Here is a 22,098-nt window from a genome sequence, read left to right as displayed (position 1 = left end):
ATTCCAAGAAAAAAAAAGGAGTCCAGAAGCAAAAGTGCAGTCCAGCTGGCAGTGTTTAGAGATAGTATCCTCCTGTTCTTCCAGAGTGATGTGTTTATGAGGTTATAACTATCAGGAGCTAAAGCACAACAAGAGAAATTTCTTTTTGTAAGACTTTATTGTAGATTTGATCTTTAGCCAGCGGAAGACTTCACTCGTTAGGTGGTTTTGCAGAGCAACCACTGCGTTTCTCAGTGCTTTTATGGTCTTGTATGTTCTGTAAGTGAACAACCTCTCCAGTTATCTTTCTCCCAAGTTTTTTCAAGAAAATGTATTCTGTTTTTGAAGTAAAACTAGTGTAGCTATATTCTTTCCTGATGTTCTGTGCAATAACTGTCCCCACATTGTGCAAAAACCGCCCCACCTTTTTCTTTCCTCTTCCTGTCTAAATTTGAACATGTTGTTTTGCCTAAGAACTGCAAATCTGTAGATGGTAGAAAGCGAGTTATGTTGCTCGCCAATATAGCTTCTCCTTATATTTTTCCTATCTTTTGAGCAGAAGAGATCAGTCCTGGCTGCTGACAAATGATAAGGTGTTGAAATGAGTCAGCTTGGCACCTCACATACTTGATGTGTTACAGGGTTGCATTATCAGGTGATAAACAGCACGTACTCTGGAATCTGGCTTACCCGTTGTTTACCTACTTATTTTTGGTTGCTCTTCCTTCTTCCTTTGTAATTCCTCTTCTTCTTCATGTCAAGATGTGAAAAACAGTGATATCCAGTATGATTGATACTCAATGTAATACCCAGCCAGGTATTAAGGAGAAGAGTTTTCAGGAGGGAGGCTCACAAAAATAGCTGCTAGCACGTAAGGGTGTGGACTTTTGAGAACAGGCAGGCTTTAGGCTGGAAAACACTGTTCTTTTTCCCTTCCCTCAGTTCTCTTGCTTTTTTTTTTTCTCGTGGGTAATCCCTCTTGCTGTTTGCTGCAACAAGAGTTCTCTTTCTGCCCGTTTCCTCTCTCCAGCTTGTCTAGATTTGTATTTAAATGTGAAATATCAACGTGCATTGTTTGCTTTAAAGTTGGTAAAGCCTTTGTCGAAACAAGATGTGGTACCCTCTGGTTCTTGCTAAAATAACTGTTTTAAAGACCTGTTTTCAAACAGAACTTGAACTGTGTCTATCTAATGAATACTAAGGTCTATTTTGCCATAGAAATTGAGGCCTTTGGAAAGTGAGTATTAAATCTGATATCTCAAAGGATTCAGATCGACCAGTTGTGCCTTGGTTTTCAACATGCGTTTATCAAAACTGAACAGGTATTTGCAGTATGTTAGTCTGTTAATGAAGGCAAAAAAAGCAAGAGTGCACTTATGTCCTCTTTGACCCGGCAGAGGTTAGGTCCTTTCCTGTTCCACTCAGTTTTTCTGAGTCTTCATAAGAAAACAAGATGGAGAACTGTTTTCTGGAAAAAGTTTTATTATCAAATTATTCCTATACAGCATTTTTACCCTTGGTAATGTAACACAGATCTCTTTATGCACTGACTTGGAATTCAGTTCCACCAAAAAAAGAAAATTGTCAAACACCACCTTTAGTGCAAATTAATGCCTTAGATTATACGGATTTTGTATTTTTTTTTTCTTTATGCATGTTTTCCTCTCAGAGTGCTCTCCAAGTTCATCTTTGAATGAGGGGAAGACCATGCTTGTTACAAAAATAGGTAGCATTTTGATTTCTAGACAAGTGTCAGCTTTACAGTACAGTGGGAGGTAATTTATCAACCTCTAAAGTCCTTGTTTCTTCATGAAATTTATGAAACTTCTTCACCCCTTCATGGGGCGAACTCATGCTCGGTATTGCACAGAGAGGACGTTAAAGCAGCAGAGGCTGTGTCAGGTGGGAATGAAGCTCTCCACAAGGAGGAAGGAGACCAGTGATAAGGACTGTTTCAATAATACATGTTCTTGTCCCACCAGCCTGCAGTAGGAGAAGGGAGAGGGGGAAAAAGATCAGTTATTTTTTCCTCAGAAAGGAAAAGTAATCACTGGGAACAAACGGTCCATTTTTAAGCAGTCCACCTGTCAGTGGCAGCTAAGGTAGGTGTACAAGTGAAAAGGTAGGAAAGGATACCTTATATTAAAATAGTAAATGCAGAAAAATTACTTACTTCCTGGGTATCTCCTGATAAACAGCTTGCGAACTTCATCGTAGACCCAGATCAAGATAGCAAATGGTACAGCCACAAACCAGTACTGAAACCTGGGAGTGGCAGAAGAGGTTCTTGTTCAGAAGCATCTAACCACTCAGCTGAATTTCTGAGATCTCTGTCTATGCTATTTGATGTCACTAAAAGAGAATCTGGCCTTTTTGTCTTTTCCTTCCTGAAGTTGAGCTTTGAAATGGTTAGAAATAAGGTGATGTCCACGTAAGCCCCCCAATCTTAAGTAATTACTGCATTAATTTATTCTAGATAGTATTCAGGAGGAAACGTTGCCTAGTGGCATTACAGTCTCTGAAGATGGCAGAAAAATGGAATGTTTCTGAGAGTGATATATTTAAAATACAAGTTGCTTGCATAAAATTAAGAAAATGCTGTCTAATCTCACCAAAATATTGAGGATTGTGGAAAAAATACTGAAATGTTTGTTCTACACAAGTAGGTTTCTTGATCCTCGGTAGTAAATCTAGTAGACGAAGTGGTAAGTGGTGCGTTTTTTTGTGGAAACTATGAAAATAATGCCCTTTTTGGTCAAGAAATTGTCCACCCTGTTCTTCATAATGAATATTGTTAAATACTTATCCTTGAATTGTACTGCATAGGCATCCTGCTCTCGTTTGTCTGTTTATGGGAGAATGTTAAGTCCACACCTGTTTATACAGAGGGCAAGGGAAGTATGCTAGCATCAAAACTCACCTCAGTGGTGTGAAGTTCAGGGCTGTAACGTGTCCAAGACCATAGGTAAGAATCAGAGCGATTCCTATCTGGGAAAATATACCCACCCAGATGACTTTGTTCCTACAAGAAAAGCAGAGAGGAAAGGTTACGTGGCTCTGTCCATGCATGCAAACCTGATGCTACAGCATAATGCAAAGGCTGTGCCACTTTCAGAGTTGTGGTTGCGCTCGGGTAGGTCGCTTGCATGGTCTGCAGCAGATGATGAGCGCTGCAGACACTGAAGCACTGTCTTATATGTGTCTTTCCTAGTGGACTTCCTGACATACCTAGATGAAAGCAAGCTTTAGGCAGACTTGCAGTGTGAATGTGCACATTGTGTCTCAAATAAACGTAAGAGGGAAATACACATAGGTGTAGGCTCTGTACCTGCAGATAAAGAAGGGAAAACAATTTGCCTTCCTATCAGAAATACCCTGACTAAATGCCAGCTTTTACGTGTGGCTTCCATATCAATAGCTGGTTTTAACTCCCCGTGGGATTGAAGGGTGCAGAGTGTTTTGCAAAGGGCAGCCAGCACTATCTTAGGGAGTTTGACCAGTTGATATCTCCTCAGAGGCTGAGATTATCTCAGAGAAATCCAAATTAGCTATCTATTGATAACTGCATGAAGAACTCAAGAAAATAATCTGGAGAGGAAGCTTCTTTTTTTTGTAGTAAACATTTTAATGAATGGAGAGTTAGTTTTAAGCTGATGCATTTTCAGAGTAACCAATACAATGTCTTTCTTTAAAGAAAATCCCTATCATAAAGTAGGAAAGGGGATGGGGGGGGAGTGTAATAAAATGTTGGTCTGAGATTTGTGATTCCTTGAAGCCAGATTTAGTCTTTGTTCGAAGATTGAACGTGAGTTGGTTAAATCACTGAGCTAACCTTCTTCTAAAATTAGCAGTATGCTAACTTATCCTCTCATGTGTCAGGTGTCGATCTGCAAAACTTACCTGAAAAGACCTTGCCGGAAAATGGAATTTCTTCGTGTTTTCCTGATGATCAAATCAGCAACTTGCTGAATTGTGATGCTGACAAAAAAGGCAGTATAGCCAGTCCACTGTAGGTACGTCCTCTGATACTTGGTCTGCAAAGCAAAGGAAAAATCAAGTAGTGTTATATCAGACACTCATATCTTGTGCAAGTGACTGCAAACCTTGATAGTAGGATTTCAGTTACTAAGGGGTAAATGCAGAGTTATTCCAGATTTAGATACAAGTCCACTAGTTTCTGTGGATGAGTCATGAGGCTGAAGCACAAGCTTGGTGTAAATAGGTGTTTATATTGATTTATTAATGGCTTTTGTGTCTGCTGATTCCTGCAGAATGAGTGAGGGGGAGTGAAGAGCGAAAGGAGGAGGGTCTGCAAAGTACTTTACAGCAGTGCTGTTCACATGCAAGGCTGAGACATTATGATGAGTCTAAATGTAAAGTCCAGAGAAGGTGGTGCATCTCCAGAGGCTTTGAATCAGAAGAAGGGAAATTGCAGAAGAATGATGAAAGAATGGAGTCTGAATGAAAGAGTTAAGTGGCAGGAAACTTTAAAGAGTCTATCCTGAGGGACCCTTAGATGAAAATTCATTATTTTTACATTTGACTCTCTCTCTTTCCCTAATCCTTTGTTCTGGAGGAACGTATAGAATTTTTAAGAAACTGTTGAGTGAGAGGTAGTGCAAGGATGTTTCAGTGCTTGTTTACCCATTGCTGTCCATATGAATCCTCAAAGTCGTTAATGGCATTGTTTTCCCAGTTGACTCGCACACCAAGCAGCGTGGAAGGGAGGAAACCTTGTTCAGCATACACAGTAAAGTAGGTTACAAAGGCTCCCACTGACTGGATGATACCTGGAAAATCAAAGAGGTAGAAATGAGGAAGAAGCAAAATTTAGGAGCACTGGGGAAATATACTGGATATCAGTGTTAATCCTTTGGCACAAAACTTGCTGTTAGTCTAAAAGTAGTTTTAGAGCTCTTAGTACTCTAACTGTAGGTAAAAACCTGTTGTTTTGTTGAATAATGAGCAACAGAAGGGAGTTAGTAAGCTTGCCTAGGAAGGCAGAGGAAGGAGTTGAGTTTCAGCTCCTTCTTTTCTAAAAAATTAATCAACTTGACTCTGTCTTGGTTTGCTAGTTCAAGACAGTGTTCCAGGGAACAGGCCAACCTACCGATCTGCAGATAGGAGTACACAGCGAGCTGCTCATTCACCAGCCTGTCCTTCTTTTTGTTACGAGGTCTCCTGTTCATAATATCGCTTTCAGCTTTTTCGTAGGCTAGTGCAACAGAGGGGATCTGCAACAGAAATAAACCGTCAGAGTCTTGGTGGCGACGTTTTCTGCTTCTCAGAGACTTAGCAGAAAAGTTTCAGTTCTCAAGGGGTTCTTTTGACGTATTGCCTTTTCTGTATACACAGAGCAAATGCAAGAAGGATCTATGTAGCATTCTCTTGACATGTATAAAGGATCTGAGGGAAGTCTGGAACTGTTTCATAGGTCTGATGATCATATGACAACACAAAGGGCTAGAGGATACTGAAAACATTAAAGGATCTTTCAGATCCCTTGGTCTGGGCTCTGAGGAAATGTCTGGTATTCATCCCCTGTAGTAACTGCAGCAATCTGTGTGATCTCTTGATTGAAACACACTGTTATTTTGCACACTGCTGAGATTTGCTTGTCAACATGGATCAGATGTCTTTTCTTTTCGCTTCCCCTCTGCAGTTTTTTTTTCCTACTCTTTCTCTATACCTGGCTGCTTTTAATCTAGCTCTCTGCTCTTTCACTAGCTTGTTATTCAGCTGCAGGGTAAGGCAACTAAATCTTCAAGTGTTCTGCATGTCCCTTTGCACCCAGCCTCTCCCACTTGTCATGCTATTTCAGCAGAAAATAACTTAAAAGACCTCAACTTACAATGTCTGTGCCCAGGTCAATGAATAGGATGGTGATAGTGCCAATGGGCATTGGAATGCTGGCAATAATGTAGATGAGAAAGGGACAGAGCTCAGCAATGTTCTTAGTCAGGGTGTAGGCAATTGTTTTCTTTAGGTTGTCAAAGATCAGGCGGCCTGGAAGAAAAGGAAACACTTCTGTAAAAGCTAATTGTCGACAGTGTTTTCCAGAAAAACAGTTCTTTTTAACTAAATGAAGTGAAAACATTTACTGCTTATGTCTACTTTCATCATAGTTTCCTCATGCATTTTGAGTTGTTTTGGGTTTTTTTTAAACTACTAACCTACCTTTCCTTAGAGCCTTCTGAAAATTCAAGTGAAAATAATAAAAAAAAAAATCTCTTTCAATGAGAAAGATTGAGGAAAAAGTCCTGTTCCACAATATGCTGTAGTTTTAATGGAAACTACAAGCTCTTTACGGTGAAAGAAGAGTAGAATGCGTGTTACTGTCGTAGGTGGAGCAGATGAAGGTGATGTGTGAGCAAGTAACAGCAAAAATGTAGAGAAAATGTGTGTCTTTGTGAGGCTGACAACTGCATAGGAACAAGATGTGAAGTGCTTTCATCTGGAGCTTGAACAAGCAGTGATAGCAGACTGATGCTATGTGTGAGAGAGGGGGATGATTTCCTTATTGTCTGTTTGTTGTGTGTCTATAAATGGAATTAATTCCCAGTTTTTCCAAATATCAAAATCACATTTCCAAATCCAGAAAGGAAAAAAGAGGAGGTGAGTGCAGGAGGGAAGCATCAGGAGGACCTGCCACTGCTGTGTGGCTGTCAGCAGCTTTCAGCTAAGAAAATGGATAACAATGTTATTTTTACCTTCCTCCACTCCTGTGACAATAGAAGCAAAGTTATCATCCAGCAGTACCATATCAGCTGCATTTTTAGCTGCGTCAGAACCAGCAATACCCATAGCAATTCCAATATCTGCTTTTTTAAGAGCCGGGGAGTCATTGACTCCATCTCCAGTCACGGCAACAACTGCTCCCTGGAACACACAAAAGGATCCAGATGAGGGTTTTTGAGGGTTTTTTAGATGCTGCTATCTTCCCCTAAGGACAGTCTGTTCTCAGCACATTCCCTGCCTTTAAATCTCTAGAAGAAAGATGCTGTTGTGACCTTCTGAATCTTCCTTGTACCCACATCAAACATAGCCAGTGATCGGACACGCTTCTGTGTGTCTCAGAATCTCATGTGTGTCGCAGAATCACAGAATTCCGTGAATCTCAGACTTCTGTGTGATAGATGTCTGAACCCGAGTTCATCGCCTAGACTCCCTTTGTAGCAGAGAGAAACGGGAAATTCAGGGATATGATTTACTACGTCCTAAAGAGTAGACATCTAAATTAGATGCACTGAAAATGAAATTAATCAGATCATTTCTATCTGTGGAATGTAAAGGGGCTTAAAAATTTAGACATCTGTCTATATGTGTATGGTCTATCCCTGTCTGAGCAGAGTCAGGCTCAACTCTGTCATCTGTGGGAGATTCAGTTGACACAGCATGTTCTGTCCTTGTTTTTTTTTTTTTTGTGAAGTGCTTACAGAATCAGTCAGTTTTCATCTCAATTGTAAATTATGTAACTGTTCAGTTAGAGACCATTCTCATCCTCTCCCAACAGCTTCTGGTCATTGCCAGTCTATGCTAGATTGTACTAGTAATCCAAAAGATGGAAAACTCTGGTTATTCAAGTCGCCTTCTTTGTTATCTTCCAATGCAACCATCTCCTGCAGCTTAAGGTCCTGTTCTGGTTGATGCAGAAGTTCATAGCTTGATAGCAATGCAGTGTTCTGAGTGGGAAAAAGCCTGACAAACTGATTAATACAAATGCTGAACGTCCTGTCCCTGTGGGGATTTAGCACAATGTCACTACCTATAAATAATGTGATGTACAGAAGGGCTTATAAGCTCTAAGTACTAAACATAGCATGTGGACTGGCTGGCTTGAGTTGAGGGAGGGGAGGAGGGTGTTCCTCTTCATCCTTTAAAGAGCCAAATGTACTAGGAATGTGGATCTCTAAGCAGTGCAGAACACATTTACCCTCTATCTGCCAAAGGCCATTCAAAAAGAAAATAAAAAAGAGACAAAATTGATTTTTTTTTTTTTTTTTTTTTTTTTTTTCCCCGCTCCTGAAAGCAGTTTAGGCTTGAACCTGAAGAGCCAATAATGCTGATTGGAAAGCTTAGCTCTGGCATAACTACAAAAATAAAGTAATGTCTTGTGCCACATCAACTCCCCTGCAAAGTTAAGGCACAGCAGTAGTGTGGCTTTCAATTCACAGTATCTCCTTGCAAGACATCATATCTGAGGAGAGAATCTTTTGATGACAGTTTGCGTCTTTTTCAGAGCTCTGTGCATGTAATTTCTTTCCCTTCTGCCTCTTGCACTGGCTGCACTCTGTGCTCCTTTACATAATATTGCCCATGGATGGGACAAACCATCTTTAAATCCTGCTTTCTGTGGGTTGCTTTACAGTATTTTAAAGTAACATAGATAAGACTTGCTCCTAGATAAATCATTGACATTTTATGGGATTCATACCTTATTTTGCTTTTAAACATTCCTGTGGGCGGGAAGTGCATAGCTCTAAACGACCACAAGAGATAAGATGAGAGGATGCGGTAAACACGTTGCTTTTATCTGGGTTTTAAGAATTCCTGGGAGAAGGCTCTTTCCCAAACAGTGTACAGTCTCTGCCTGGGAGGCTTTATGTGCAGCATAGCAGCAGGTTCTCAGAATTACATGCAAAAGATAAACTCTCGGTACAGCTCCAAGTCAATCAAACTTAGGAAAAGCTCATTTGTCAATAGAAGTTCCGAGTCTGTAACAGGAATTTGAGTAGCTTGGATTCTGTCCAGACAGTGTTTGTGACAATCTGTTAGATAATGTTCTTGCACAGTGAAAAGAGTATAAACAGAGCTTAGAGAGCATCGGAAATTGGCTTCCACCCTCTCAGCTCGGGGATGATATCTTGGAAAGCTACGGCCTCAGGAATGCCCTATATCCATGTCTATGTCTAACCTTTTACGCCTCTTACCTGCCTTTGGCAGCCTTCAACTATAATCAGTTTCTGTTGGGGGGATGTCCGAGCAAAGACTATCTCTGAGTGGTTACACAAGATTTCATCCAGCTGCTGCAAGCTCATATCCTTCAGCTCCATCCCATTAACCACTGCTGCTGTAGCTTCTCTGTAAGAGCCATGGGAAAGCTGGGTAAATTTTCAAATCAAAAGGCTTAGATAAAAATAGCGCACTCATAGAATGTATGCGGCTTGATAGTAAGGAAAGCAGCAAATTGAGTTAATTTCAGAAGCCTTAGTTGTTAATTAGCAGGTGTTGAATGAAAGCCACTGTAGAAATGCACCGTGAATTGCAGTTACCTGGATACAGAGGGGAGTAATTGAAGCTTCCTCCTGAGCAGACATAACAGCAGAAAATGCAGTTCAAAGAGGATTCTGAGTGGGAGGGTGGGACAGTGAAGGAGGAAGACATCTTTTCTGTGAAGAGCTTTTATCTTTCTCTTAGGATGCTATTTTTTCCACGTTTAGTGGATGAACGATCATCCTTAGGTCGTGCGATTCTGAAGGTGGCTTTTTGTGTGTGTGTGTTTTGTCAAATGGGCAGTGACAGCAAAGCCCAGCGTGATCTGCAAAGTGCAATTTGCCAGGTTTTTTCCAAGTGCCAGTGAAGATGAGAGCCACTGAGCTGGACGCATAGTTATTTAAGTAGAGGTGACGCATTGGATGGACACAATGGCTGGGAAGGTGTCAAGAAAGAGAAAAGCAAAAAGGAGCTGTGGTGTGGAAACAGGCTATAAGAGCATTGTGGAGCAAGAAGGCATAGCTTTCAGCAAATGAACCTACAGGTATCCCCGCTACTCTTTGCTCTCACCGTCTATTGACTTGCTCAACAGGAATGTTGAGGCGCTTAGCAATATCTTCCACGGTCTCGCTGGTGGCTGAAATGATGCCCACGCTCTTGGCAATGGCCTTGGCCGTGATTGGGTGATCGCCAGTGACCATGATAACCTGAGGAAGGGACAAGCATTCAGCGTGAGTGACAAATGCGTATGCAATGGCTGGAGTGAGATAAGGTGAAATAGCTGCTGTCGTAGACCAGGAAGCAGTTTGGAAGCTGAACTTGGAAATCTGTGCTATGTACACAACAATGACAGATTATGGCAGTTACTTAATTAGCTCTGTATTGACATCTGGTCTCTACCTCTTGTTATTGGCACTGTTTTATCAGGGCTGTAAAGGGAGAACTTGTCACAGGCAGCAAAGTTAGAATAATGCAGAATAAAGAAGCCTTTATATAAGCATTTAGATTAGGTATACTCAAAGGTGACAGTTCTTTAGAATGTTGCATCTTAAAATGCATTCTTCTGACTGAGGTGTCCTGACAGATAAGACAGTGTTTTCTTGAAGAAAAGTTGCCAGATCTGTCTTCAGACTACAGAAAATTTCATCAGGGTTGGGACTTGGGATTCATCTCATCTGAGATCAGTAATTCCAAATACTGATTTTCCTTTCTTTAGCTACATTGCCTCTCCATCTAGAGCTAAAAGTTTATTTGTGGGTCCCCTGGGAGTGAAATCAGGAGAATTACTGCTTCAGATTCAGTTTGAACAGTTAGGAAATTAGTGATTCCTATGCGTAGAAGTTCATAACAGGTGTAGCCCTGTGTCCTAATGCCTTCTCAACAATTGTTTCTGTTACCTTACACTGCTTACCAGCAAGTAATTCCAGCTGGCATGGTTTCTATATTCTAGAAATGGATCTAATGAGACAGTATCTGAGCTTTTCCACATTTTCCAGTTTTAGGGTTCTGTGCACTCCCTATAGTCTGATTCCCATGTTAATTAAACTGTTCTGCCTCTCAGGGTCTTCAAGTAGTTTCTTTAAGTTACAATCGTAGAATGGTTTTAACAAATGTTTAGATTTTTGGTAGTTGTCATTAGAAAGATGCTTAATGACAATGTGGTGGAAGATCTTAAAAGTTATATTCTTATGAGTCCTTCTGTTGAATCACTGTGTTTTTCATTGTAAAATCCCTACCTTTATCCCAGCACTGCGACACTTCGAGACAGCGTCTGGCACTGTGGAACGAGGTGGGTCAATCATAGATAGGAGCCCAACAAAGCACAGGTTGGAGGTTGGGAAGTTCATGGAATCCGTGTCAAATGGATAGGTGTCTGGAAACTCATTTTCAGGCAGGTACAAATGACAGAAACCTGAAAAGAAACATAGGTTGATGCAACATACATGAAATAGTGGGAGAAAGAGATGAGCTTGCTATGTAGTATCAGGATTTGCTCTTCTCCATAGAACTGCAGTGCATTTAACCATTAGCTTTTCAGGGAGGACTTTTTAACCTGCCATTGTAACCTTCACATCAAAGTTCATGTAGATCAGTGTTTCATGTGGCAAAGCTTGGATACTGCCAGCAGGGAAGAGTGTTTTCCTTTGTGGATTACTTATGGGTTTTTTTGGCTGTGCAGTGTGGCAGATCAACATCGATACAGAGCAGTAAGGGCATCCCTGCCACGCAGAGCTTACAGCACATCAGTGTGGTTTTAACACTCTACTTAGGAGGCTGTACACTTTCCTTTTTTTCCTCCACTGCCAAAGGAATGAAGGCCACGCACACTGGATTGTACCAAGATTTAAAACCTCATTTTACACTGCAGTTCCCTGATAGTCCCTCTAGTTGGACTCACCCAGCACTCTCTCTCCCATGCCCCCCAGCTCCATGTATGCTGTTTGGAAAGCTTCTGCCTTTTCACTGTCCAGTGGTTCTTCTTTGCCGTTGATCATGATGGTGCTACATCTCTCTAAAATCCTCTCCGGGGCGCCCTTCATCACGAGCAGAAAGCGTTTGTCGTTGGGGTCATCAGTCTCGTGAATGGAAAGCTGTATGCCACAAATATGAAATTATTTGAAAGAGCATACATGATCCTCGTTTGTTTCTAGTTTTGATCACTTTGCATGGAAGTAATGTTTCTTCTTTTCCATGAGGATATCATACATTCCATAAAACGCAGTGAGCTGTGTTTATTGTAGCTCAGATTTCCTCTGTCACTGAATTACCCCATTAAGACTTGGCGTTCACAAATAGTTGCATTAGACCCAGTGATAGAAATGGTTTAAGTCGGAAACAGTCTGGTATAATTTCCACAAATGAAACACACCTGGAATTTGTTGGTAGAGTTGAAAGGAATTTCAGCCACTTTCTTGTTCTGTGCTCTGATATTCATTACATCACCCACAATGACTTCTGCAAATTTCAGCAGAGCTGTTTCAGAGGCATCACCTACCACAACTCTCTGCATGAACAAAAGAAGAAAGTTTTTAGCATGTGTACTTCTGCACTTCCCTCAGGAGAGCTTGCATGGTTCTATAACATGTTGCACGTTTAAGCAGCAATGAATCTACATTGCTACATCCAGGTTGTCCTGGAAAATTATTACAGTAAAAATTTGGGATGTCTGTTTTGCACTTGCTGCTAGAGCTAAGCTGCAGTAGAGATATTTAATTAGCACTTGATTCTGCGAAAGCGCAAGATTTGTGATCGCTTTCAGATCTGTGTGGAAGCTTTGTAATGCAGTTCTAGGGTAGCAGCAGGCATGTATGGGTGAGCTAACTGGTGCACAAAAATCAAGTGACTTTGAGGAAGGCATTGATGGAGTAAACAGTAGAAATCAGAGATTTGTTCTAGTATCTGGTCACCAGAATTTACTACCTTCAACAGTCGTGTGCAAAGATACTAATTAAGGCATGTTTAACTTTTCTATCTTGATATATTAAATTAACAGTGTTGTAATTAATAATGTAGAAATTCTTGCTAACTGAATTGTCTTTTTCCTTATAGGGACAGTTGCTCTTGACTTTGTGGGGTTTTTTCCCTGTCTTAAACTTTTTGCAAGTGTATAGCAGTAATGCTACTATAAATAGTAATTTAGGAGATTGCTGTGGTAAAATGAAGGAGATTCGTAGAGCCAAACACAACAACTTAATGTGTATTGTTCTTTCAGAGGAAGAGAAATAAGCTGATGTGAAGTAGGCAGTACCTTCATTATTGGGAGATTCTCCTGTCCTGGTCTGAATTCCGCCCGGTTGCAGAGAGTTACAATTTTTGATAGTGCTGTCCACGATGGAGAACTTTGATCAAAAGGCTGGGCTGAGAGGAAGCAAAGTAAATATTACATCCCTTAGCATATTATGTGATGCAAGTAGAAGCTTAAGTTTGAAACAACAGAATTGAATTATTTGCAGAAGAAAATTGCTCTTCTGAGTGGTTCTGTTACAGAAAAACTATTAGACACAAACTTTTACATTTGTCAGTTAGCAGTTCTGGCAGAGTTGCTTAGATGATATTTCTCTATTTATTTACCTACTAAGTTCACTGATGGCAAAAGGATCTGGATTAGAACCTCCTCCACACTTACTTTCCGTGAGTGGAGTTCAAATATTAGTTCTTTATTTCACCTCTCTGCATGGCTAAGAAGGGACTTTCCTGTTGCACACTACATTTCTATGTGGACGGAAAATATGTCTGGTTTAGCTCTCAAAAGATATTCCTATTGATGTCATTTTGACAGCCAGTGGGTGTGAAACACCACAGGTTTGATCCCAGTAGTTGCCCTTTCCCAGATCCCCCATTGCCCTGTTTACTTGTTTGATCTTCACTGGTGTCAGCTGAGTAGATCTGATTATCAAACCAGAGGTGGGCAACAGTCATCCTGTTTTGCGTGAGGGTCCCTGTCTTGTCGGAACAGATGATGGAGGTAGAACCCAGTGTTTCTACAGCTTCCAGGTTCTTCACCAAACAGTTCTTCTTTGCCATCCGCTTGGCCGTCAGAGACAGACTCACCTGGCAGAAGTAAAGAAGTTCAGCTCACAGTGAGATACAGTTACAGAATGATGCAATGAAGTTACATCTGTCAGGTTTTTGGTGTTTATTTTTTTGGGGAAGAGAATATTTTTAAACATGTATCTTTTGGTAAACTGCAGTGCGTTGGGTTTTTTTTCCTTTTTAATAGCATTATTAAGGTCAGAGGTTTGGCTGTAACTAGCACAAGTACATTTGCTGCTGTGAGGAACCTGCTTTCCTGCTGACAGAAGAAAGAATGTCCTATCAGTTATGAGGCTGTTTTAGGTGGAAGAACCTACAATGGGAGGGAGCTCCTAATCACCAACTTAATGAGTCCTGAAATTATTCTCTTCGTTATTGCGGAGCTGCTGGTTTTTCATTGTTGGTGTGCTTTAGAGTTAACAGCTGCTGCTCAGCCAGAGCTTGTAGTGATGCTTTATGTGTGTTAGTAAGTGGAATTTTCATGTGACTTTTAGGGTACAATATTCTCATTTCCAAACAGGAACAGGTTGTGGGGAAATGAGTCACATCGTTCTACTGGTTAGCAATTGAGGAAGAACAGTACTTGAAGAACCTTATTTCAAACTGGATTATTGTGCTGAAGCTTTTAAGATTAATTGCTCAGTTATGCCAGAATTCCCAAATAAAATGTTTGTCCTTTCAGTTTCATGGAAAAAAAACACACCCCTATTTCAAATTCAGCTCAGCCAAGTGACTTAATCTGTTCTTCAGTGGTTAGTGTAGCACTCTAATGAACTTAGGAGCGATGAATTGTGGTAACAACTGAAGAACTACAGTGGCAACTGGTGAATTCAAACACAGACTTACTGTTACTGTGGCTAGCAGTCCCTCTGGCACGTTTGCCACAATGATGCCAATGAGAAAGATGATGGAGTCCAGAATCTTGTATCGCATAGAAACAGATATAATGAAGAAGAGAACCCCGATGGAAATGGCCACTCCTGCCACTAGGTAGACAAAATGTTCTATCTCAATAGCAATGGGTGTTTTCTCGTTTCCTACTCCCGATGCAAGAGAGGCAATCCTTCCGATGATAGTGCGATCGCCAGTGTTGATTACAATGCCAGTAGCAGTGCCTACAAAGAAAGAAAAGACTGTCGGCTCCAGGAAAGACTGCTCCTGTCTTCTGTACCCAGTACTGATTGGCAATGACCCTTCTCAGCCTTAACGTGACTGAGACTTCACTCCAGAATTACATTTTTCCCCTTAGAAATCTTATCGCTCTGTCGGTGAAGAGAATGAAGGATGTAAGCTATTTTCATTAATTAGAGTCTTTTTTGATTGCATTGCAGTAGGAATGTGGTGCTGTCCTGTGCACTGTTCAGTCTCGTAGCAGGTAGTCCATCAGGTATGACACACACACCTTTTAGTGTTGAGAATAGGAACACCACCTTTATGCGTGCAGAGCCCTTACACAGAAGCATCCACAAGTACTTAGAGGCATCTGCAACTTGACATTCCTAAAGATTGTGATGGAAAGACCACAAGGAAACTGCAATTAATTGATTGTTGCAGCCATAACCAGGCTAGGTGTTAAATGTCTGCCTGGTTGATGCTAAGTGTGACCAGCCCAGTGCTTAAGGCTTTATTTTGGTGTGCTTGGTACAATAGTTTCTTGTGAGCAATTAAACCTTTCTGGAACTCCTTGAAGCAGGGTTGCTTAAAATGGGTTAGCAGTATTATGCAGTACCCTGTACAGGTGCCATTTCTGGAGGCCCTTCTGTCTGTACACACCTTCCACACAGGTGGTGGAGTAGAATGCAATGTTCCTGGTCTCCAAGGGGTTCTCGTGGGTGAAGTCACAGGAACGAGACTGTGGTTCCGATTCCCCTGTGAGTGAAGAATTGTCCACCTTTAATGAAATGGAGACATACCCGTATTAAAGTTAGTAATAAGCAGTTATGTCCAGCCCAGAAGGCAGGGCAGCACATTTAACAGTCGGTGACACGACCATAATCTCTCAATGCCTTTTCCCCAGAGAGTTGCCGTTGTCCCTGAGACAATCTATTTCTGTGGGAATTCAGTTCAGTCAATGCTTTGGGTCTGTTGGTGCGATTTTCAGTAGCAGCCTGAAAGAAGACATGGTTTGAAGATCTGCCTCCAGGTCTGTGGAAACTCTTAATGCTGTATTGGTATTTCTGCCTCTGTCCTGGTAAAGAGCATGGTATTGACCTAATGGCTTCTTTTGATGTTCAGGGAGTGGAGATGTTAGTCCTACATGAGCTGAGCATCACAGTATAGCTTCTGCACTCCATGATTTAATTAGATTATGTCTAATAAAGCTCTAATAACTCATGGGGTGTGCATGAATTCTTTACAGGTAATAAAAGTCTCGAAACCACATTTTTCCTCTTTCCCCGTGCTCTTCAAAGTACTGTTTACCTTACAGCCCTGAGTAAAGATCAGACGAATGTCCGCTGGGATCCTATCTCCACCCTTTATTTCCACGATGTCTCCAACCACCAGCTGGTCTGCTGGCAGTTCCTTCTTTTCTGCATCTCTGATGACAAGAGCTTGCTGAAAAACACGTGTGACAAAAATTAGGATTGTGCGATCCTCTAAACCTCCTACCAAGAGGTACGTTCAAGTTGGGCTTATTGTGCTTGTGTCGTTTTGAGGTGCGTTATTAGAATGAACTTGTTTCTCACATGAAAGGCATTGTTTATTCTTACCTGTGGAATCATTTTACTGAAGCTAGCCATGATGTTTGTGCTTTTAGCTTCTTGATAGTAAGCGAAGATACCAGTGAGGATGACCACCAGGGCCAGGACTACTCCAAGGTAGAGCTAATCAGTAAAAGACATAATCCAGTTAATTTAAATCCAGGGCTCAGTAATTCCTCTGCTAGAATAAATCATAGTTCTATATTGTTTCAGGAGACTCTTAAAATGAGGTATTGGTCAGGTTAAAAGACACTTTCAGAAAAGAACTTTCAAGTTTTGCCAAGCTAATGATCAGGTAAAGCTTTTTGAGTATGAAAAGGGCTTTTAATAGCAAGTTTCCCATCTCTCTTAAAGTCTTCTCTAAACTATACCTGACACAAACTCGAACAAATTATATTCCTAGCAGAGTGTAACTCGTAAGGGAATCAGTCAAAGACTCCAGAGTCCTTTGTGGACTTTAGTATTGCTCTTATGAATACTCAAGTATTATGATTATGGGTAGTGGTTATAAAACCTTTGGATAGGCACTCTTAGACAGAAATGTTACGTCAGGTATTTGAGCATTTATGAGAAATGTTCAGTAGTAGAGGGAGAGTCTTGAAAGAATAAAAGGCCTCCTTGTAGCTACTGAATAACTGTGAAGGAGTATTTAAAATACTTAGATTGTCAAAGGGTCAAATCCTCACTTTGTAGTTATTCAACTACTTACATTGTCAAAGGCTGATTCAGCTCCCTGGGAAAGCTGAATGCCAAATGAAATCCAGGAGAAGACAGCTCCTATCCATAAGAGGATGGAAAACCCTCCCACCATCTGCTTGAGGAACTTAACAATTTCAGGAGTGGCTTTGGGAGGAGTGAGTGAGTTGGGACCATCGCGAGCCAAAATCTCTGCTGCTCTTGCACTGGAGAGACCCTGCAAAAGTAAATGACGTGTTTAAAATGAAGTCACAGGAAAAAAAAGATTTTTATCTCAACTCAGAACAAATTCACAAAATTGCTGTTTTTCCTTAAATGTTTGTGTCGCAGATCAGCTGCGGTAACCTGCATCTTTGATTTCCAAACCTTCTGATTTCAGAGTGGCTACTAATAGTTACCTGCTGTGAAAAAACAGGTATTTCTTTACTGGAGCATTGAATTTGGGACTGTGTCCATTAAGGGTTTTCATTCTGTCTGTTATCTGTCAAGTATACTGGTACTGTTTGGAAAGCTGGGCAGAAACAAACATCAGTTCCTTTGCTGCTGTTTCTGCATTTCCACCAAGACATTTGTAGTTTATGAGTTTCTTGAAATTCTTTTCTGTACTCTGGCCATATTGCAATACTTTGATATTTGAATGTTAGGTGTCAAAGTGACTCAGGTGTATAGTTTCTCAAATTTAGTGTTTCCTTCAAGATAACACCTTTTCCAGAGCACTCTCTTGCTATAAATTGTTAGAGACTGTGCCAGTGAAAAATGAATTGTAGTGAAATCAAAATACCAGATAAAAACTTTATAAAAGCTGAGGTCCTGGTACAAACTTTCAGGTCACGTTTTTGGCAGGGATTTTGATTTCAGAACAATAGATCAGACTTGAGAGAAACTCCAGTTCAAATCCAGGTCAGTGCTGCACGTTGACTTGCTGGTTTAGGCTTTGTTGGGAGTTGGTGCATCATACTCGTGCATGCATCCACACATACATCTATGTATGAGTCTGTTGATTTCAATATTTTCTTACAGCTTCTAGGAAGCTTTGGGTAAGCCAGAGGCAAAGTAAGGCAACTGATTCAGGCAGTTTCTTAATGGTGCCCTATGGACTTACTTTGTTGATGCTCGTCCCGTACTTTTCCTCCAGTTCTGAAGTGCTGAGTTTGTGGTCATCCTGGATCCCAAAAGAAAGTGAAAATAGTAGTAAGCAGAATGTCAAGCTGTTGAAAATTTTATTTCAGGATCTGGAGAATGTTCAAACTGCCTGGATCTGGGACCATGGATCCAGTTGCTAGGATGACATCCCACTTTCATGAATATTGATAAGCAAAATATCTTCCACTGGAAGATGGTATTTTCTTTGGATTTTTAGAGTACTTTTGTAAATAGCTCCCTCCTCCAGCAAATCTGTCACAAGAACAGAATGGTGTTTTCATGCTGATACTGCTCGCCACAAATGTCTGTGCTTCCTTTAGATGAATAGTTCCTCTTTACACACTAGAGGACTCGAGCTTTCAGTCCCATAGGCAATACATTGCAAGAAGAAAGGGTGTGGTGTCAGAATATGTGTGACAACAATCTGCACTTGATTGACAAGGCAAGGTATGTGAAATTATTCGCCACAGTCTTGTAGAAAGCAGCAGCAGGTTATATCCACAGTTAAAAAGGGTGTGGGAAAAGGAAATCTCGAAGCTCTTCTCCTTTCCCTGCAGTGACACCTCTGTGGTATCATTGACCTAATTATATCTTGTGCCGAACTGAGATTTAGAAGCCAAGAATTTGAGAGATCTCACGATTGTTTTCACAGAATGATTCATTGGTACTGGGATGAGTCAAAGAACTTGTCTGTGCTTTGGTTTCTCTTTAGAAACATGAGAGTAATGTTACATCCTCTGGTGGCAAAGATAAGATACATTGAGAATTATTTAGCTAGTACTGGCCAGATCTTGGAAACATGATGGGTAAACTGACGGCTCGTTTTGGACTTTCATCGCCTTTGAATTACCATCTCGCTAATAAATAGCCTCTCCTTTGAGTTGCTCTCAAAGCAGTTCAGAAAAGAGGTCAGTATAATTACCTTCATTTTTCAGATTGGGAAACTGAAACAACTAGAGAGGAAGCAACTTTTCCAAGATCAGCCAGCAGGTCAGTAGCAAGCCAGAAGTAAAACACAGGCTTCTTGAGCTTAATGCGCTGTCCTTGAAGTACAGTGCAGTTAGTTTTGGGAAAAAATCTGTGCTTAAAGCAGAGGCATACGTTTAGATCTACTAGGAATCTCGTAAGCAAAATGTTGTGCTTCTGCCTTTCCCTCTGTTTCCTGGTTGACTGTGCAAGTGACACTTCACCAAAAATACCGGCTACAGTTGTTCCATCTGGGGAATAACTCCTTTTTGGGGAGATAATGTTCTGTACCACAGGTCGCTTAATTAAGCCAGAATCATTCTTTCATTATAGGTATTAATCCTGCACAACTTTTTTCTGGCGCACGAGGAAGCAAATCCTTCCCTATGTTAGGATTTTCTGTGCAGTGTGTCTTCTGTTAAAATAATCGTGCACTGGCATTTCTCTCCCCTTCACTGGACTTCATTCAGACAGTGGATAGAGGCTGTCCTTTCAGGTGTAATGGGAATTTATCAACACTCACCAGGTCCAGTTCTTTCTTGAGGTCTTCCGTCTTCTTTTTTTTCTTGTTGCCTTTCAAGTCTTTGTACTTCTCCTCTTCATCTCCTCCTACCTCTGTTTTTTCTAGATCTTTGGTCCCATAGATCTCAATCGAGTAAACATCTGACTTTTTCTGTAAAAGAAATAAGTTTTTGACGTTGTCATGAACATCTGCTGGGACTTGAAGGAAGCAGTAAAAATTACCACAAACAAGTCAAACTGTGACAAATCTGCTCTTTTTAGATAAGCTACAAATTGCTACTTTCTCCTGCCAACTTAGAGTGCTGGTTCCTGTCTTATCCTGAGATCTCTCCAGCATGGATTACAGCAATCACGGTCAAGTCTTCAGCAGATGTAAAATTATGGCGATTCTTTGAGAGAAGTGCAACACTTCTAGTAGTTTATGGTCTAACATAAAGTGTAGGAATACAGCCCCAGGATCTCAGCGTTGCTAGTGAAAACCATTAAGTCATTCATCAGCTCCAAGGAAAAGATCCATGTAAAAGCAAAAGAGTTTTAAAAGGAAAGGAGAAGGAAAAATACTCATCAAGAACTTGTCTGTTCCTGGAGCTTTTTAGATACATGACTTCAAGTGTTACTTTCCTTTTTAAATTAAAATTAACGTTTATATGTTTGTATTTACATATTTACACTCGATCATGTAATGAGAAATGGAGGCAAACACCATACTGGTAGCCAAGGAGAAACAAGGTGTTCCTTTTCACCTAGAGCTCAGAACTGACAAGGAGTTAGCAAACTCTTCATTCATTTTTGCCAATCTAGTACCAGGTACAGGAAACTGTTAACCTAGGGAAGCTGCCAAACCTCTGACAATGTGTTTTGTTTATTGTTAGCTTGGGGGGGGGTGCTGTTTCCTAACTTTAAGTTAGTACTGTAGTCTGAAGGGCAAACTTCCTGTGTTGCTCATTTACCAGCTTCTATAATCATAACATTCCGGATCCTAATTATCTTGTAAACTACATGCCGTGCTTTGGAAGAACTATTGGTTGACCCCATTTCAGAGACTTCCTTGGAGATTAACCATCAGAGCTTCGTGAGAGTCATGCTGGGTCTTATCTGATGGTGTGCTTTACTAGCTCGACAGATGAGCTTGTAGGCTGTTGCTGCTGCTGTCTGTCTAATGAGTACATACACACTCGCAGGGCATTTGCCAACGTTTGGAGTCCTACAGAGCTAATACTTCAGATGAGCTGAGAGTAGACATCTTAATTACATACAGACTAAACCAGAGAGTTCAAGTAATGGAAACAACAAGGAAAAAAAGAGGATTTGGGACATCTTGTTACTTAATACTATTCTGAACTCGGAAGTGGCATCTTATCCTCAGATACCCTTTAACTAGAGGAGTGTTTAAGTCTTGACATTGTATCTGGAGTAAGGCAAAAGCTAAGAGCTGGTGAGTAATTGGGAAGTTAAAAATCTGAAATCCATTTCCTAAAGCACTTGAATTTGCTTGATGATACATATCCCAGATAAAGGACATGTCTGTTACAACAAGTTCTATTTTTTCTACCTTGCCGAAGATTCACAATCTGGTTTATCTATTGGGATTTTTCCATCACCTTCCTCCTTTACATCCTCCTAGCTATCTCACTCAAAAATCTGTTAAGCTTTTCAAATGCCCATGAAGCAAAGAGACTAGGAGAGAAAGAAAACAGCTATCTATTGTCAGAACTTAATACAGAAAATTAATGAAGTCAGTAAAATCTGTTGATCACTTCTATGCGTGATCTATATTTAACCTTTTAACCTGCAAATTTTCATAAAATCTCAGATTTGGGGATTTGCAAAACGGATAGTGTTCATGAAACTGTTGATTATGAAACTAGCCAGACCTAGAATTCTGCCCCATCCAATCTGATCTCTTTGCTTTTTAGGATTAGAGTGCATACCCATCTACAGAGAAAATGTTAGTCATTACACTGGATGCCCAACAGTGTCTGGTATTAGTTCCATTTTTCACTTAGCTCATATTTGTAATATACATGCATATTAAAACTTAAATTAATGCTTGTTCTTAAGAAGAAGTACATATGAAGTAGTAGCAATACCGTGAACAGTGTACTCACCTTTACCATCTTGGTGAGTTTATTCCTTTCCTGATGGAGTGAAACAGCTGGATGAAAAGCAAAAGCCCACCAACTGGAGAATGAAGTGGCTCAGAGCAGTCTTGGCTGTTGGAGTGCAAAAGCTCACAGAGGTTGTAGTTCCCTCTCAGCCGGCAAGCAGATGTTAGCTGGAATCCTGCTTGCACTTTGGCATCCTTCAGGCAGGACGAGATCGTTGTCCAGAGCCCGTGGAGAAA

At 40.7% G+C, this 22,098-nt stretch overlaps 1 protein-coding gene across 1 annotated transcript; it reads right to left on the bottom strand.

The window, feature by feature from the left end:
* Window positions 1–1,933: 1,933 nt before the first annotated feature.
* On the bottom strand, window positions 1,934–20,789 carry ATP12A (ATPase H+/K+ transporting non-gastric alpha2 subunit). The gene is made up of 23 exons (XM_086626788.1): window positions 20,705–20,789; window positions 19,756–19,952; window positions 18,226–18,285; window positions 17,137–17,340; window positions 16,437–16,550; window positions 16,147–16,281; window positions 15,499–15,616; window positions 14,572–14,840; window positions 13,545–13,743; window positions 12,941–13,050; window positions 12,062–12,196; window positions 11,591–11,783; window positions 10,929–11,104; window positions 9,763–9,899; window positions 8,910–9,060; window positions 6,690–6,858; window positions 5,831–5,985; window positions 5,090–5,213; window positions 4,624–4,769; window positions 3,880–4,013; window positions 2,900–3,001; window positions 2,153–2,244; window positions 1,934–1,962 (listed from the first exon to the last, which is right to left on the bottom strand). The coding sequence occupies exons 1-23, from the start codon at window positions 20,787–20,789 to the stop codon at window positions 1,934–1,936; spliced, it is 3,234 nt and encodes a 1,077-aa protein (XP_086482914.1).
* Window positions 20,790–22,098: the final 1,309 nt, after the last annotated feature.

Source organism: Tauraco erythrolophus, chromosome 26 (genome assembly GCF_009769465.1).
Source record: "Tauraco erythrolophus isolate bTauEry1 chromosome 26, bTauEry1.pri, whole genome shotgun sequence".
Classification (NCBI taxonomy): domain Eukaryota; kingdom Metazoa; phylum Chordata; class Aves; order Musophagiformes; family Musophagidae; genus Tauraco; species Tauraco erythrolophus.
Note: the sequence above shows the minus strand (reverse complement) of the source record. Positions and strands in the feature narration are given on the sequence as shown.